Source organism: Quercus robur, chromosome 12 (genome assembly GCF_932294415.1).
Source record: "Quercus robur chromosome 12, dhQueRobu3.1, whole genome shotgun sequence".
Lineage (NCBI taxonomy): Eukaryota > Viridiplantae > Streptophyta > Magnoliopsida > Fagales > Fagaceae > Quercus > Quercus robur.
This window is the reverse complement of record NC_065545.1, coordinates 4544101-4560617: the sequence shown is the minus strand read 5'-3', so window position 1 is coordinate 4560617 and position 16517 is coordinate 4544101. Positions and strand designations below refer to the sequence as shown.

The following is a 16517-nucleotide window of genomic DNA, read 5'->3' as shown; positions in this document are numbered from 1 at the left end:
TCCTTGCCTCTGATTACTTTTCCTTCTCTGCTCTTTGTTCTTTTGTTTTTCCCTAGCCTTAAGGCTTCTCTCTCTTTCTCTCTCTCTCTCATGATAAAGCAACTTTTGTCCAGGTTTTTTAAAGACCTAAAGGGAGGGAGGGAGGGAGGGATGGGGGACAGCAACAAGGCAGGTTTAGGCTGTTGCACCCCGGACCTTATACCCTAACTAAATGGTAATTACCCTGCCAAATCCAGCCCAAAACCCATGGATTATTTTTTACACATCTTTAATGTTCCCAATATAGGGGAGCACCTAGCACCCTCATTTAAATCAAGTCATTTATTTGAAGCAGTAAACGGAATATATTCACCCCAGGAGGGTTGGCCTTGCGGTAAGGATCTCACGTGCATGCACAATCAATGATCCCTCGTTCGAACTCTGGTAGGTACTGGGGATGGGAGGTGAGAGCAGTCATGTGTTGCACCTTACTGCTAACTCTCTTAGGGTGTTAGGGTGAGGTCTGTGACACTCCAGTTATAGTAGTTATGGCTCAATCCAACTCCCTAGCGGAAATGTCTTTATGGTCACGCCCAATGAGATGAGTCACATATGGCCTAAGACATAATTCAAAAAAATTTTCTTCCTAATTTCTCTTCGTAAGATATTGTTAACTACCATATAAATTCAGGATTTTTAATACTTGACTATTTATATTCGTCATGCTAATGCTTTTTTGAAATTGTAGTGTCTCTAATCTATACATACCATAGGACAAGCCTTGTTTTTCAATATATCTTCTATGTGTTGATTTGGTATAGTTTATTTTTAGGCGTAAATGAACTTTTGGTCCCTACATTTTGGGATCATTTTTATTTTGGTCCCTACATTTCTATTTTACCATTTTTTGTCCCTAAAATGAAAAATGCATTCCATTTTAGTCCTTACCGTCACTCACTTAACAAAAATTGCTGATGTAGCAAACAGAGTGCATTGTTAGCACATTAAACACTGACATGGCCATTTAAAAATATTAAAAAAATTTAATTGGCATTTAAAATATGCCACTTCAGCTTTTTAATTTTGTAAAAAAACCACATCAAATAAAAATAATGAAAAAACTTCAAACCTTTTTTTATTAAAAGAAAAGAAAATAGTTAATTTTTTTTTCTTTATTTTTGCGAGGAGCACGAAGATCAGAAAATGTGTTCTTCATTTTCTTCCCCAACATGAAACCAACCCATACCCACAAACGCACACGGTTCTTCATGTTGATTTGAGAAATTAGAGAGAGAGATAGTGGTGGTGGTGGCCAGCATTTTCGCGACGGAGCAAGGAGGCTTCACGACGTCGACCACGCCGAGTCCTCTTCGATTTCCTCTCCGCCAAGTCCTTCACTCACACAACTTTTCGTTTCGATCTGGAGGTAAGCAAATTGGGTTGTTGCTGGTTAAGAGAATCAGTTTGTTTCTGGGTTGAATTTTCAAATTTGGTTTTGGAATTTTTGACCTTTGAGATCTAATGATTGATGAGTTTTTTGGTTTGTTTTTCTTGTGGGTATTCTGGATCTTTTAGGTTTGCTAGAGATCGGTTTAATTGTGGGTTGTTAGTGGTTGTGAACAGAGCCCAGATTTTCTAGCATTTTCTTGCCATTTCTTGTCAACTAAACACAAAAACAACAAACATAAACCCAAACATTAGCAAGAATACAAACATAAACCCAGCAATCCATTTTCAACAAACCTAGAAAACTCAAATCCAAACAAAGCAACCAAACACAAACCCAAATCTGGCCCCACCCACCCATGACCCATCCTATCTTGCTAGAGCTTTCAATCTCTGATCATTGGCTGAAGAAGAAGAAAAAGCACTTTCTGTCTATCATTAGAGGTTCAAAACCATGGGCTTCAAGTGACGTGATTTGCTAGAGTTTTCAATCTCCGATTATGTTCTTGTTTAAAATGGATTAGATCTGAATTCTTGTATTTTATTGTTTTTAATTTTGTTTTTTCTTTTGTTAAAATTGATTAGTGATTCTTTTTTTATATTTAGAAGCTGACATGACATTTTTTTAAATGCCAATTAAAATTTGTTAATATTTTATTAATGGCCACATCAACGTTTAATGTGCCAGCAGTTCACTCCGTTTGCTACATCAGCAATTTCTGTTAAGTGAGTGATGGTAAAAACTAAAATGAAATGCATTTTTCATTTTAGGGACTAAAAGCAGTAAAATAGAAATGTAGGGACCAAAATAGAAATGACCCCAAAATGTAGGGACCAAATGTGTATTTACACCTTATTTTTATTATATAGACTTATAAAAATTAAATTGAATAAAAATACATTTGTACTTAAAAATAAATAAAGTTTTAAAAATTATACATAAACAAATAAACTAAATTAAATAAATCAAACCAAACAAAACAAAACAAGCACTTCTATTCATGTTGGCTATGTAGTTTCATGTTGTCAATTATGAGTCATTGAAGTCGTCCAAATCATAGATCATGTCCTATGGCCCATATCATATAAGTGAGTCATTATTATTTTTAATTGGGTAAATTACATATTTGGTCCCTATTTTTTACACCACATATCAATTTGGTCCCTAACTTTTCAATTTTGTCAATTTGGTCCTTAACTTTTTAGTACTATGTTAATTTAGTCCTTGTCGTTATCTTATGGATGAAAATTGCTGACATGACTAATGGTCAAAATAAAAAATTAGCTTCCGTTAATGTGAGAGTAAAATAATTTTTTTATTTTGGCCGTTTGCCATGTCAGCAATTTTCACCTAAAAGATAATGACAAGAATTAAATTAACACCGTATTGAAAGGTTAAGGATTAAATTGACACAATTAAAATGTTATAGACCAAATTGAAATATGATGTAAAAGACATGGATCAAATACATAGTTTACCCTTTATAATTTATAATTGATAAATTATGCATCCTTTCCAACTTCATCCTTATTTCATTATCATTTGACATATCCAACATTCAATTTTTTTTTTTTAGTGCATATATTTTAATCTCTCTCTCTCTCTCTCTCTCCTTACAATAAGTGGGATGGAAAAAATTGAATACAATTTTTTTTTTTTTAAATGGGGGTAATTGTTAGGATTTTTTTTCGTTGGCTGATTGCATGACAAATTTCTTCCTAACTTTGAGTTTTATATTTTGAGATATTGTAACGAGGGCTAAATACTAAAGTTTTTGTTTATTGTGCAAGAATGAACACCTCGATTGAGCGAGATTCAAAGCTTGATCATGCGAGAATGGTAATCCAAGAAGAAACTCTGATGTTTGCTTCTAGGGATGTGTTTGTAGCCACTTCAAGCCCAAACAATACTGTATTTAAACGCTATTTCAATCTTAATCTTATGAGAAGGAAGACAAGTAAACAACTACACTAAATAGAGAAAAACCTTTTGAGAGCTTTATTTTGTCTTCCTACCTCTCTCATTGATTATCCTTGAGAGGTTCCTTATTCGAAAACACAAAAATCGTCACCCGTGTTGTTAGAGTGCTAGTTGAAACCACAAAAATCAAGACAAATATTCAAGAAGTCTTGGAATGATCAAGAGATCGGTTTTGCAGTCGATCGGCAAATTGACTAATGGCATCAAGTGGTAGTGAAGAAACAAGATAGGAGTCTGTAGTTGCTAGCAGGAGCAATGAGTTTAAGTAAAATATCTATCTATTTGTATGGGAAGTGTAGTGAGACAGTTTGTACCGCAACAACCTTCATACATCATAATGGAGTTGATGAGTTAGGCTAGACCCCGTGGTGTTTTTACTGTTTGGATTTTCACATGAATATATGCTTATTTATGTGCCATTGTGTTTATGGTTAATGTGTTTTATTGTTTATACATAAGTTGTTTTCAAACGGACACTTATTACATCAAACAATCTAAAGCCCTATGGTTTGAAAAAGCCAATGCTTTTATTGGCATGCACAAAACTATACATACTCCCATCTTTTTTTTGGAGATATAGGTGCTCCATCATTTTCAATTCTTTTTTTTAAATTCTTTTATTTTATTTTATTAAACTATCATTTTCAAGCCAGATGTTTCCCTCACAATCTAATGTCGTTTTCAAGTATTACATTAATAATAATAATAATAATAATAACTTCATGAGCTAGCTAGCACTAAGAAATTCATAATAACTGTAAGCAATAAAATACGAACTTTGGTTAATTTGTAAGTGTGGGGATAGGAAATTAGAAGCTCTAAATGAAGTAGAGTATCACTCGTTCATCCATAAACAGAGCACGGTATCGTGATGGGTAATAGCAAGCGGTATCATGATAGCCGGTTAGTAAGCCCTCCAAAGCTTAAATTAGTGATGAAATAGAGAGAATTTATGAAAATGAACTTCCAAGGTGTTTTTGCACTCCAAAATACTCCTAATGACACGTGCTGAATCGCCCTCTATTACTTTTGGCTAGATGCGACAGGCTCATGCCCATTTTGTTAACTTGGGCGCTATTCTCAACTAGTTGGGAATTCTATCAAAGGATAGGCCACATCATATTAAATGCTAAGTGGAAGGTTTGAGTAAAGGTTGGTGGTGTAATTAATACAATCCTAACCGATGTGGTCCTCAATGCAACTTTTGGAGGCAATGGGATCTGATCACAATAAATTAGGTACACCACTCCTGTAACTCCAAGTATCGGTCTTTCCATATAAAGTTACCATAATGCTCGTCTCATTTATTTCCCGCCCACAATAATTGAAATAATGGAATATCTCCCCTATCAATAAAGAGAAGTAGAAAATGAAAACAAAGTAACAAAATAAGGAATCCAAATCTTCTGTCCCACTTTTCCTGCTCCACTCTATACTCCACCAATAAAACTTGTCATGTGTTAACATAATTAATTAAATACTATCATTATTGACTTATTAATATTATCATTATTAATTAATGGTAGTATTTAATTAATTAGGTGAATACGTAGCAAATTTTTATTGGTAAAGTATAGAGTGAAGCAGGAAAAGTGAGACAGAAAATTTGGACTCCAAATAAGGTGACAAAAATTTATTTGTTACTTCCAAGTTGTTGCACCATTAAACTAACAAAGAAAATTAATCATTTTCGTCAAGTCTTAGCTTTAAACAAACAAAACAGCCAGCGCAGATACTCAACCCTTTTCTAGTTCCACTTTCCCGGCGCATAAGATCAAAGTCAAAGATTAATCTTTGAATTTAGTAATTAGAGTTCAGATGCCACGTGTGAATGCTTTCATGCAGTAGTTTGGGTTTACATTTTTGCTTTGACTAGTCTTCTTAACCTTGCAAATAATTACTTCCCAAAACATAAACAAAAAACCAAAAAAAAAAAAAAAAAGTGTCAAATGCCACGTGCGTAGTGTCTGCTAGGGGTTTCCCTTCTTTTTGACTTTTTTTTTTCCAACAACTGTTGTCCATACATATTTGTAGCTTTCAGCATAATTGTGTATATATATATATATATATATATATATTTAATATAATTGATCTGGGATTACAAAAATCCGTACTTATTTCATTATGCTGGCCTAATTAATTGGACCGACCTTTATACCCACCACGTGCGCTTACCTCAAAATTCCCAAGATGTGATAGCTGGTGTTCTTAACCTTGCAAATGAGTGTAAAAGCATCGAAATCGCGATCTTATTACAAAGTTTATACTTAAAAAAATGTGGTTGGTTAAATAGAAAAGGAATAGGGACAGAAAATGATGGGGAGAATAGATTATGAATTAATTAATTAATTAATTTCTAGACTAAAAAAGTGGAAGCAGGAAGGAAATAAAATTGAATAGATGATTATTTTCCATTTGAGCCAGCTATTAAAAGATAAGTCTAAATGCAAAGTGCCAAACCAGGTATGGCGCAAAGTAAACCAAGGTAGGCGGATAAGGGATTAGGATTTATCATGTTATGATGGCCCATGAGTCTCAACACCTTGTGTTAATTTGTGTTAAGGTTGAATTCAATGATTCTTGTGTATAGCAACGATTCTTGTGTATAGCTGAATTTGAGGTCAGCTGGGCCTCCAAGAATTGAGGGAAGGGAAAACAGAGATACAAAAGGGAAAATAATTGAATTGAGATTATACTTGCTTGATTCATCACTTTACAACACCCTGTTCTCTTATACATCATCTTCCAGCTGTCAATGATAACCAACAATTCTCTAACTCGCTCTAATTTTGCATGTGCTTTAATTGCAGAGGGGTTTTTTTTAATAATAAACAATGATTTATTATTAATCTAATACTTTATAGAGAATGTAGTAATCAAATAACAATTGGGTGGGCATATATTGGTGCAGACAAAGAAAAAAAAAAAAAAAAAAAAAGAAGAAAAAAGAAAAGAAAAGAAAAGAAAAAGGAATCAGGATTCAAATCAATGTTTTCTACTTAACAATTGAATTTAAAAATAAAAATAAGCAATGAAGTTCATTAACAAGTGACTCATGAGGAAGGAAGGGGGGAATAAATGTTTTATTTTTATGCCAAAAAAAAAAAAAAGTAGGAATATATTGCTGTGGTATGTGTGGCTGAAAAATGAAAAAGATGGTAAAGTCTTTGATGGATGTTAAATAAGAGATATGAAGTTCAATCCCCACCTACACCAAAAATCGATAAGTGTTTTGATCTAATGATAAAGAGTTATTATCAGGAGTGGACATCATAGGTTAAAACCATCTTAAAAAAATTAAAAGCATCAAAATATAAGAAGGGAAATTGCTAACGTGACTAACAGCCAAAATAAAAAATTAGCTTCCGTAAATGTGATAATAAATTAATTTTTATTTTATTTTATTTTGGTCACTATTTTTTACACCATATTTCAATTTGGTCCCTAACCTTTCAATTGTGTTAATTCGGTCTCTAACTTTTCAGTACTATGTTAATTTAGTCCTTGTCGTTATCTTATGGATGAAAATTACTAACGTGACTAACGGCCAAAATAAAAAATTAGCTTCCGTTAATGTGATAATAAAATAATTTTTTTTAATTTTTTAATTTTGGCCATTTGCTATTTCAGCAATTTTTATCTAAAAGATAATGACAAGAACTAAATTGACACCGTATTGAAAGATTAGAGATTAAATTGACACAATTGAAATGTTAAAGACTAAATTGAAATATGGTGTAAAAGACAGGGATCAAATATAATTTATAATTGATAAATTATGCATCCTTTCCAACCTCATCCTTATTTCATTATCATTTGATGTATCCAACATTCAAATTTTTTTTAGTGCATATATTTTAATCTATATCTCTCTCTCCTCTTACAATAAGTGGGATGGAAAAAATTGAATACAATTTTTTTTTTTTAAATGGGGGTAATTGTTAGGATTTTTTTTAGTTGGCTGATTGCATGACAAATTTCTTCCTAACTTTGAGTTTTATATTTTGAGATATTGTAACGAGGGCGAAGGACTAAAGTTTTTGTTTATTGTGCAAGAATGAACACCTCGATTGAGCGAGATTCAAAGCTTGATCATGCGAGAATGGTAATCCAAGAAGAAACTCTGATGTTTGCTTCTAGGGATGTGTTTGTAGCCACTTCAGGCCCAAACAATACTGTATTTAAACGCTATTTCAATCTTAATCTTATGAGAAGGAAGACAACTACACTAAATAGAGAAACACCTTGAGAGCTTTATTTTGTCTTCCTACCTCTCTCATTGATTATCCTTGAGAGGTTCCTTATTCGAAAACACAAAAAATCGTCACCCGTGTTGTTAGAGTGCTAGTTGAAACCACAAATATCAAGACAAATCTTCAAGAAGTCTTGGAATGATCAAGAGATCGGTTTTGCAGTCGGCAAATTGACTAATGGCATCAAGTGGTAGTGAAGAAACAAAATAGGAGTCTGTAGTTGCTAGCAGGAGCAATGAGTTTAGGCAAAATATCTATCTATTTGTATGGGAAGTGTAGTGAGATAGTTTGTACCGCAACAACCTTCATACATCATAATGGAGTTGATGAGTTAGGCTAGACCCCGTGGTGTTTTTACTGTTTGGATTTTCACGTGAGTATATGCTTATCTATGTGCCATTGTGTTTATGGTTAATGTGTTTTATTATTTATCTATTAGTTGTTTCCAAATAGACACTTATTGCATCAAACAATCTAAAACCCTATGGTTTGAAAAAGCCAATGTTTTTATTGGCATGCACAAAACTATAGATACTCAAATCTTTCTTTAGGAGATATAGGTGCTCCATCATTTTCATTTCTTTTTTAAAATTATTTTATTTTATTTTATTAAACTATCATTTTCAAGTTTGATGTTTCCCTCACAATCTAATGTCGTTTTCAAGCATTTATTACATTAATAATAGTAACTTCATGAGCTAGCTAGTAGCTAGCACTAAGAAATTCATAATAACCGTAAGTAGTAAAATACGAACTTTGGTTAATTTGTAAGTGTGGGGATAGGAAATTAGAAGCTCTAAATGAAGTATAGTATCACTCGTTCATCCATAAACAGAGCACGGTATCATGACGGGCAATAGCAAGCGGTATTATGATAGCTAGGTAGTAAGCCCTCCAAAGCTTAAATTAGTGACAAAATAGAGAGAATTTATGAAAATGAACTTCAAAGGTGTTTCTGCACTCCAAAATACATCTAATGATACGTGCTGAATCGCCCTCTATTACTTTTGGCTAGATGTGACAGGCTTATGCCCATTTTGTTAACCTAGGTGCTATTCTCAACTAGTTGGAAATTCCATCAAAGGATAGGCCACATCACATTAAATGCTAAGTGGAAGGTTTGAGTGAAGGCTGGTGGTGTAATTAATACAATCCTAACCGATGTGGTCCTCAATGCAACTTTTGGAGGCAATGGGATCTGGCCACAATAAATTAGGTACACCACTCCTATAACTCCAAGTATCGGTCTTTCCATATGAAGTTACCATAATGCTCTTGTCTCATATATTTCCCGTCCACAATAATCAAAATAATGGGATATCTCTCTTATCAATAAAGAGAAGTAGAAAATGAAAACAAAAGAAACAAAATAAGGTGACGAAAATTTATTTTTTACTTCCAAGTTGTTGCACCATTGAAACTAACAAAGAAAATTAATCATTTTCGTCAAGTATTAGCTTTAAACAAACAAAACAGCCAGCGCAGATACTCAACCCTTTTCTAGTTCCACTTTCCCCGCGCATAAGATCAAAGTCAAAGATTAATCTTTTGAATGTAGAAATTAGAGTTCAGATGCCACGTGTGAAAGCTTTCATGCAGTAGTTTGGGTTTACATTTTTTGCTTTGACAAGTCTTCTTAACCTTGTAAATAATTACTTCCCGAAACATAAACAAAACCAAAACCAAAAAAGTCTCAAAAGCCACGAACGAGTGTCTGCTAGGGGTTTCCCTTGTTTTTGACTCTCTTATTTTTTCAACAATGTTGTCCATATATATTTGTAGCTTTCAGCATAATTGTATATATATATATATATATATATATATATAATTTTTAAGGGAAATGCTAAGAAATGCCTTAGAGTACTGGTTAAGAATCTAGTTAAAGAAAATTTTTATGGGAAAAGAAAAAAAAAAAAAAAACCAATTAATGTTTTGACAGCTTTTTTCATTTCTCATAAAAGTGATGTCAAGACTTTCCTGAAATGAATCCTTAACCAGTGCTCTAAGGACACTCGTTAGCATGACCCTTTTTTTTAATATTATTGATCTGAGATTACAAAAATCCGTACTTATTTGTGCTCAAATTTCATAATGCTGGCCTTATTAATTGGACCGACCTTATACCCACCACGTGCTTACCTCAAAAACTCCCAAGATGTGATAGCTATGCGTACGTTTTTAACTTTGCAAATGAATGTAAGCTTCGAAATCGTGAGCTTATTATAAAATTTTATTCTTAAAGAGTGTGTGGTTGGTTAGCTGGAAAAGGTACAGGGACAGAAAATGATAGTGAGAATAGATTATGAATTAATTAATTATCTATTTTTAGACTAAAAAAGTGGAAGCAGGAAGGAAATAAAATTGAATAGGTGATAATTTTCCATTTGAGCCAACTATTTTAAAGGCCAAGTCTAATAAATGATAAGTGCCAAACCACCCATGGCGCAAACTAAGCCTAGGTGGCAAAGACAAGGTAGGCGGATAAGGGATTAGGATATGTCATGTTATAATGGCCCATAAGCCCATGAGCCTCAACACCTTGTGTTCATTTGTGTTAACGTTGATTCAATGATTCTTGTGTATAGCTGGATTCGTGGTCAGCTGGGCCTCCAAGAATTGAGGGAAGGGAAAATAGAGATACAGAAAGAAAAAGAATTGAATTGAGATTATACTTGCTTGATCCATCACTTTACAACACCCTGTTCTCTTATACATCATCTTCCAGCTGTCAATGATAACCAACAATTCTCTAACTAACTCTAACTTCCAACTACTCCAACTGTCCTGTACTGTCACTAACTAACCCGTGTAGCCCATGACACCAAAAACCCTCAATTAACACTATAACCATACAAGTCTGATATAGGCACTTATACTACTAATACCTGTCCTATACAATACACTACCAAATCATACTACAATACAACATACTAATACAAGCATACAGAATCATGCTTAACAATTTGGATGCAGCTTTTGGCTAAAAATATGCAGATGTACCTAAAAAATAAGGCTCCAAAGTACTAAGCTAAAAAAAAACTAAAAGAAAAAGCTGCATCCAAACTTAACTCCTTGTAATGCTTAGGTCCACTTCCTGATCTGGTCCCTCAATTAATTATGTGACTAGTTAGATACTTGCTTAAGTTATCAAGGCGAAAGCTAATGCCTCTAGGGCGTTTAAGCATCATTCTCCCTTAGTTAATAAGGTGATAACCCCAGCTCAGAAACCTCCACCAAAATCCTGTAAAAAATTTCCCCGCTTTCACTCCACCCTACCGAACACAGCTGATGAAAATATTCTTTAAATTCCCCTAAGAATGATATCTCATTTGGGCAAGAAGGCTGTGAAAAAGGATTCTAAATCTGGCTTTCCTCACTAGATTAAAAGGCTTTTTAGAAAGGAGGATATCCTAAACTAAGCACAAGCAGTCAATAGACTCAAAGAGTAATGAAGTTGGACTAAGAATACCACATAGTAACATCTTCCCCCACCCCCTTCTTTTTCCCTATCCCTATAATTTTTTAAAACAAGTCATTACAAGGAGGATCTCACTTTCTCTCCACCCTAAAGAACATAACTATTGAAAATATTTCTTTTTAAGTAACACACATGCAACCTCTTGTTCCACAAACAAACCTTTTTCCATAAAGTAGTTTCTTTTATTGAAAACCTATTTGTTTATTTGCTAAAAAATATTAAAGTATATTTGTACCTAAAATAAGAAAGCTTGAAAAAGAGGTTCCTAAACAAATAAACCAAAAAGAATTGAAAGAAAAAAACAATATTAAACAGGTAGTTGACAAAAAAGAGGGCAATGGTTATGTAGATTTCTCTGGTCAGCGCTTTGTGTAGATATCCAGAAGCAATGGGTGACACAAAATGGGCGGTGGTTGTGCAGATCCAAAATGAATTAATAATATCAGGAAGTATTGCTTCAGCAAAGCAATCCCAATTGAAATGCCATATCCAAAATATACAATTCAGAATGAGGAAGATTAATGAATTCTTTTTATATAAAAAAATAATGAATACAACCACACAGCTTATTTACATAAGGAGCAGACTGAAAACACAAGCATGTTCGTGTTATAGCTTATAAGTATGGTCACTGTGTTCCAAAAGAATATACAGAATATATATATTACTGACATTGTTATTGGCAGGCAGGAAATGATTTTTACAGCTAAAAAATTACCAGAACCATTCTTGCCTTGCATCCACAGCTTTAACATTGGTTGATACAAGAGGGATGGTACCATAGAGGGTAGCAAAATCACTGAGGCATTTGTTTCTCTTTTCACTGTGCTCTTTTAAACTGCTTATGCCTGATGATCCAATCTCATAGATCTTCCCTGCAAAATTCAAAGATCGAATTTTCTTGTCAGAGGTAAAGATCTTTATGTAACTGAAAGAATCATCATGAGCTTTTGGGATCCAATTTGAGACTTTCCTTGGGTGGGTATTGGGAAAGAATTAGAATGTAATAAATTAACAAATTCAGTTTGCAAAATCTTAACAGAAGCCAATCTTTAGAGCCTGTCTAATAATGAAGACACAAACAAAATTTCATGATTTTATGAGTTTGGATAGTCTTTAGTGGGTGAGAGGTTTGAGATTTTGGTTTCTATGACATTTTGGTTAAAAGAATTCTTATATGGTTATGTTCCTTTGAATGAAGTTGGCTTGGTTTCCAATACAACCAACCAACCAATATTCATGTCAAACAAAGATACCTTAAAAGACTTGTATCAAACATAATATGACCCTTTAATGGAACAGGTGATTGAAGAATACGCAAAGCCAAGTAGCCAACCATAATGGGGGTGCTTGTCTATTTCAAAAACATAAAGGTAATGTATTTACAGTCCTTTGGACATTAAAAGCACTTCAAGGCTTATCCCGTGCACCTTCCAGACAAAGTGACAAACTTACATCAAGAAAGGTATAGACAACTACCTTTCACCCATATCGGAGGAGCACCAGTGGCATTGGCAACAAGCAGTGACATTGCAATATCCTCACAATTTCTGTATGAGATTGAGATTCAATTAGGGACATTAAAAAAATAATTAAATAAAAGTGTGTTTATTTTGTCACAGAAATAAAAATCTCTAAAAGATAGTAAAATAATAACTGCTAACCTCTCCCTGGATACATAATCATGAATGGGTGAGGGCATCTTGTGGGTATATAGATCCAAGTATTTCCTGTGAAAAAATGCGGCTTTTGAGAGAACCATACTATAAGTGCCCATCGACCAAACTGACCACCATCCTCCATATTTGTAATATGTGTCACCATGCTCCTGTTAAATAGGAACAAGAAAATTGTCAGATACTATTACACAATAAGAATACTGAAAACATTTTCAAAGAAACCTGTGATGTGCAGGTCCTTCCATCCCAGGTTTACTGTCAAAGAAGGAGGCAGTGAATTTAATGAACATCTGAAAATTGTTGCATAAAAACACTTTTTTTTTAATCTGTTTTCTGATAAAAATTTCTAGAAACCGTTAGGATTGGATTAAAACTTTTAAGTGATTAGATTGGATTAACATTAAATGGGGATCTGCACTATGGTAGTTGTTCAAAGTGCTTCAGAAGGTACATTACATCTCCAAACAGGTTCTTAAAAGAGAATGTGAATTCTCACTCTCTCAACACATGTAATATGTGGGTTTTCCTTTTTTTATTTGGGGTTTTTTTTTTGTGGTGTTTGGGGGGGGGGGGGGGGTGGGGGGGAGCAAAGGTGTGTATCTATCCTTATTAATTGGATTGGAAAGTGTTAAAGAAGTAGAAAGATGAAATTATATGGGTTGTACTCGTGTTGTATGGGTAGTACTCTTCTAGAAGAGTCTAGAAGATTCAGGTAGAGAGGTCTCCTACTCCCTACCAGCTGTTAGCATCATGATTATTCCCTATCCCATTGTAGTCATCTTTCCTAAATGAGAAACGGATAGTAAGAGGGCTGGCATCCAAAAATTTTCCAGCTCCTCCTTCCTTAAATATTATAGTTCCATACTTCCATGATTTCGTTAACATGGTTTCGAAGCTTTATAATCCTTGCCTCTGATTACTTTTCCTTCTCTGCTCTTTGTTCTTTTGTTTTTCTCTAGCCTTAAGGCTTCTCCCTCCCTCCCTCTCTCTCTCTCTCTCTCTCTCTCATGATAAAGCAACTTTTGTCCAGGTTTTTCAAAGACCTAAAGGGAGGGAGGGAGGGATGGGGGACAGCAACAAGGCAGGTTTAGGCTGTTGCCTTATACCCTAACTAAATGGCAATTACCCTGCCAAATCCAGCCCAAAACCCATGGATTATGTTTTACATCTTTAATGTTCCCAATATAGGGGAGCACCTAGCAGTCTCATTTAAATCAAGTCATTTATTTGAAGCAGTAAATGGAACTTATTCTATCTTTTTGGGACAGGGTACAAAATGATAGGTCCAAGTTGTCCAACTAGTAATTGTTGGTGTACGGGCCACGTAATAGAATAGTGTGAGAAATTTGTAAAAGATAAGCAGACAATATGGTAGGTACAGGTTCACATATTTGTATTAGCCCTTTGTGTGCATAAAAATACCCTCCTTTAAAATTTCATATTCAAATGCATACTTCATTTTGGTACTTCACTTTGCACGTCATGAATTCTTCATGGTTTCATATTTAATTGTCCTTAAATAGCATTACATTTGGTGGTAAGATTTAAAGGAGTTTAATGGTTTGATAACCTATAATGTCTTATATTATTACTACCTATGTTAGAGTGAATCCTATTGCTAAAAAGATAAGGGAGAATTGCTTGAGATGGTTTGGTCATATGCAGATAAGAGCCATGCACCAATGAAAAAGAGTGAGTTGATTCAAGTTGTGGGAACAAAAAAAGGTAAAGGAAGATCTAAAATAACATTAGTAGAAGTAGTAAAAAAAAAGCCAAGTCAATTAAGAAGATAACAGAGTATGACCTTGGATAGGATAGGGAATGGTGTAAAAGAATACATATGGCCAACTTTTATTAGTTTGTTGAGGATTTATAGCCAACCCCAATGTTTTTGGGACTTAGGCTTTAGTTTTTATTATTTTATAGCAAATATCTAAATTATAGAGGTCATGCTATTGAAATGTGAGGACAGGTTCCAAAATAAAGAATTCCTCTCTCCTACAACAAAAAACCCCTCTATTTCAACAACAACAACAACAACAAAAAACTTTCATGAACTTACATTTTGTTGCTGATTAATATATTTAATTAATAACTTATGGCCTTCTAACAAACATTTCTTTTCTTCCATAAAAAAATAGAAAAGTAATCAGATCCAGAAAATGGCAAGTCAAGTATACCAGAAGGGTTAAGATTACTAACCGCCTTCTCTAGCCAGTGCATGCGAGGAACAAATCCCACCATTGCAAAAGGAGCACTTTGCCATACAGTGAAAGCAAAATTCAATGTAGGACATGGAACAATTACATCATCATCAACTGAGAAAATTGCATCTGTTTTGAGGTCCTCAATTGGTTTAAATCTGTTGTTTAAATTATCCTCTTCATTTATGTCAAACTTAAAATTGGGTTTCTGAGCTGTTTGCGACTTGTGAGACACAATTTTCTTAAGATAGGCTTTCAGACTCTCTGAAGGTGGATCACTTTCACTCCATACCACATGGATTGCTTCAGTCCCACTACAGGATGCATAATGAGCAACAGATTGCTTGAGAAGAGAATTCCGTTTCCAAGTGTTGATAAGTACCGTGTATCCGCCCCTGAAAGATAAATAAAAACCAAGGTTATTAATAACAACACAAGGATCCTATTTAAAGATAGTTAAGAGGTAATACGGAAAATGATAACAGAAAGCTAACTGATATGAACCCAAGCTACGCTGCATGAATGTTTTTGGCATATGGGATGATGGTTAGAAGGAATAGGAAGAAATAAAGTGGGTTTGGATCTTCTAGAGTTCTCAAGGTAACTCCACCATAGAGATTCTAAAATCTTATCCACCCATTTTGAAATGAGTGGATTGGATTTTACCACATCATCAATAATTTAAATAGATACAAAAATGTCAATAGTGAACATTTGTTTAAATATTGAAGGTGAGAGTGAGTCAGTAGCAAAGGAGTACAGAATCACAATTGAAGGTCAGGGTACAGTCCCAAGAGCAATGGACAAGGGTAAGGGTAAAGCCAAAGCTATACAAGTGATGATTTTCTGTTTTGTTTTTTGTTTGTTTCTTTATTTCTTGTATTAAGTGCACAAGTTATTTGATTCAAATGTAATCATCACAAGGGAAGGGAGCAAGATGACAAGAGTCTTATAGCTTCATGGGGTTCAAAAAATACCTAATGAGAGAAAGGTAAGTGTACTCTATTTTCTTTGAATGTAGATGTGCTTAACTGCCAACTAAGCTTGCTTTCTATTGTTATTTAGAGGAGTACGAAGGCCAGTCCTACCTGTGGGACATCTAGAGGTAGATTAGCTACTATTAGAATAGATGAACATGAAAGCAAATGGATTCTGCACTAAATGTCCACCTAGCTTTTATGCTCTTTGCAAAAAATCCCCTAAAGGCTAATTATTTCAACTCTTTGCAGGTTTCCACTCAAACAAGTGTAACAGTTGCCAATGGACCTTCAAGTCAAGCAACAAATAGTTTGGATTAGTTTTGAGAGGAGTTTGTGGATGTTGGTAATGGTTTGGGACTTTATTCGGTGTATTGTTTGGAATAGAATGTTTAGAAACATTTTGTACTCTGTAGGAATCTTTAGAAAGGTTTGATGCTGGAGGGCTGAAATAAAAACCAAAAAAACAAAAGTCAGAACAGAGGAGGCAAACAGACTAACCATGGGTCTGGTTGATGAT

The 16517-nt window shown here is 34.1% G+C and overlaps 1 protein-coding gene across 3 annotated transcripts in view; it reads right to left on the bottom strand.

Moving 5' to 3' along the window:
- LOC126708977 (glycosylinositol phosphorylceramide mannosyl transferase 1-like) overlaps positions 1-16517 on the bottom strand; it is a 30517-nt gene that overhangs the window by 12427 nt on the left and 1573 nt on the right. Inside the window, exons 2-5 of one of the 3 annotated variants that reach the window (XM_050409032.1) lie at positions 15019-15415; positions 12802-12965; positions 12617-12687; positions 11647-12012 (exon numbers count right to left, since the gene is read on the bottom strand). In XM_050409032.1, the coding sequence (XP_050264989.1) occupies positions 11852-12012; positions 12617-12687; positions 12802-12965; positions 15019-15415 (793 nt within the window). In that variant the 3' untranslated portion in view covers positions 11647-11851. Of the gene's footprint in view, positions 1-11646; positions 12013-12616; positions 12688-12801; positions 12966-15018; positions 15416-16517 lie in introns of those variants that run through there. The other 2 variants (XM_050409033.1, XM_050409034.1) reach the window with 2 other exon arrangements.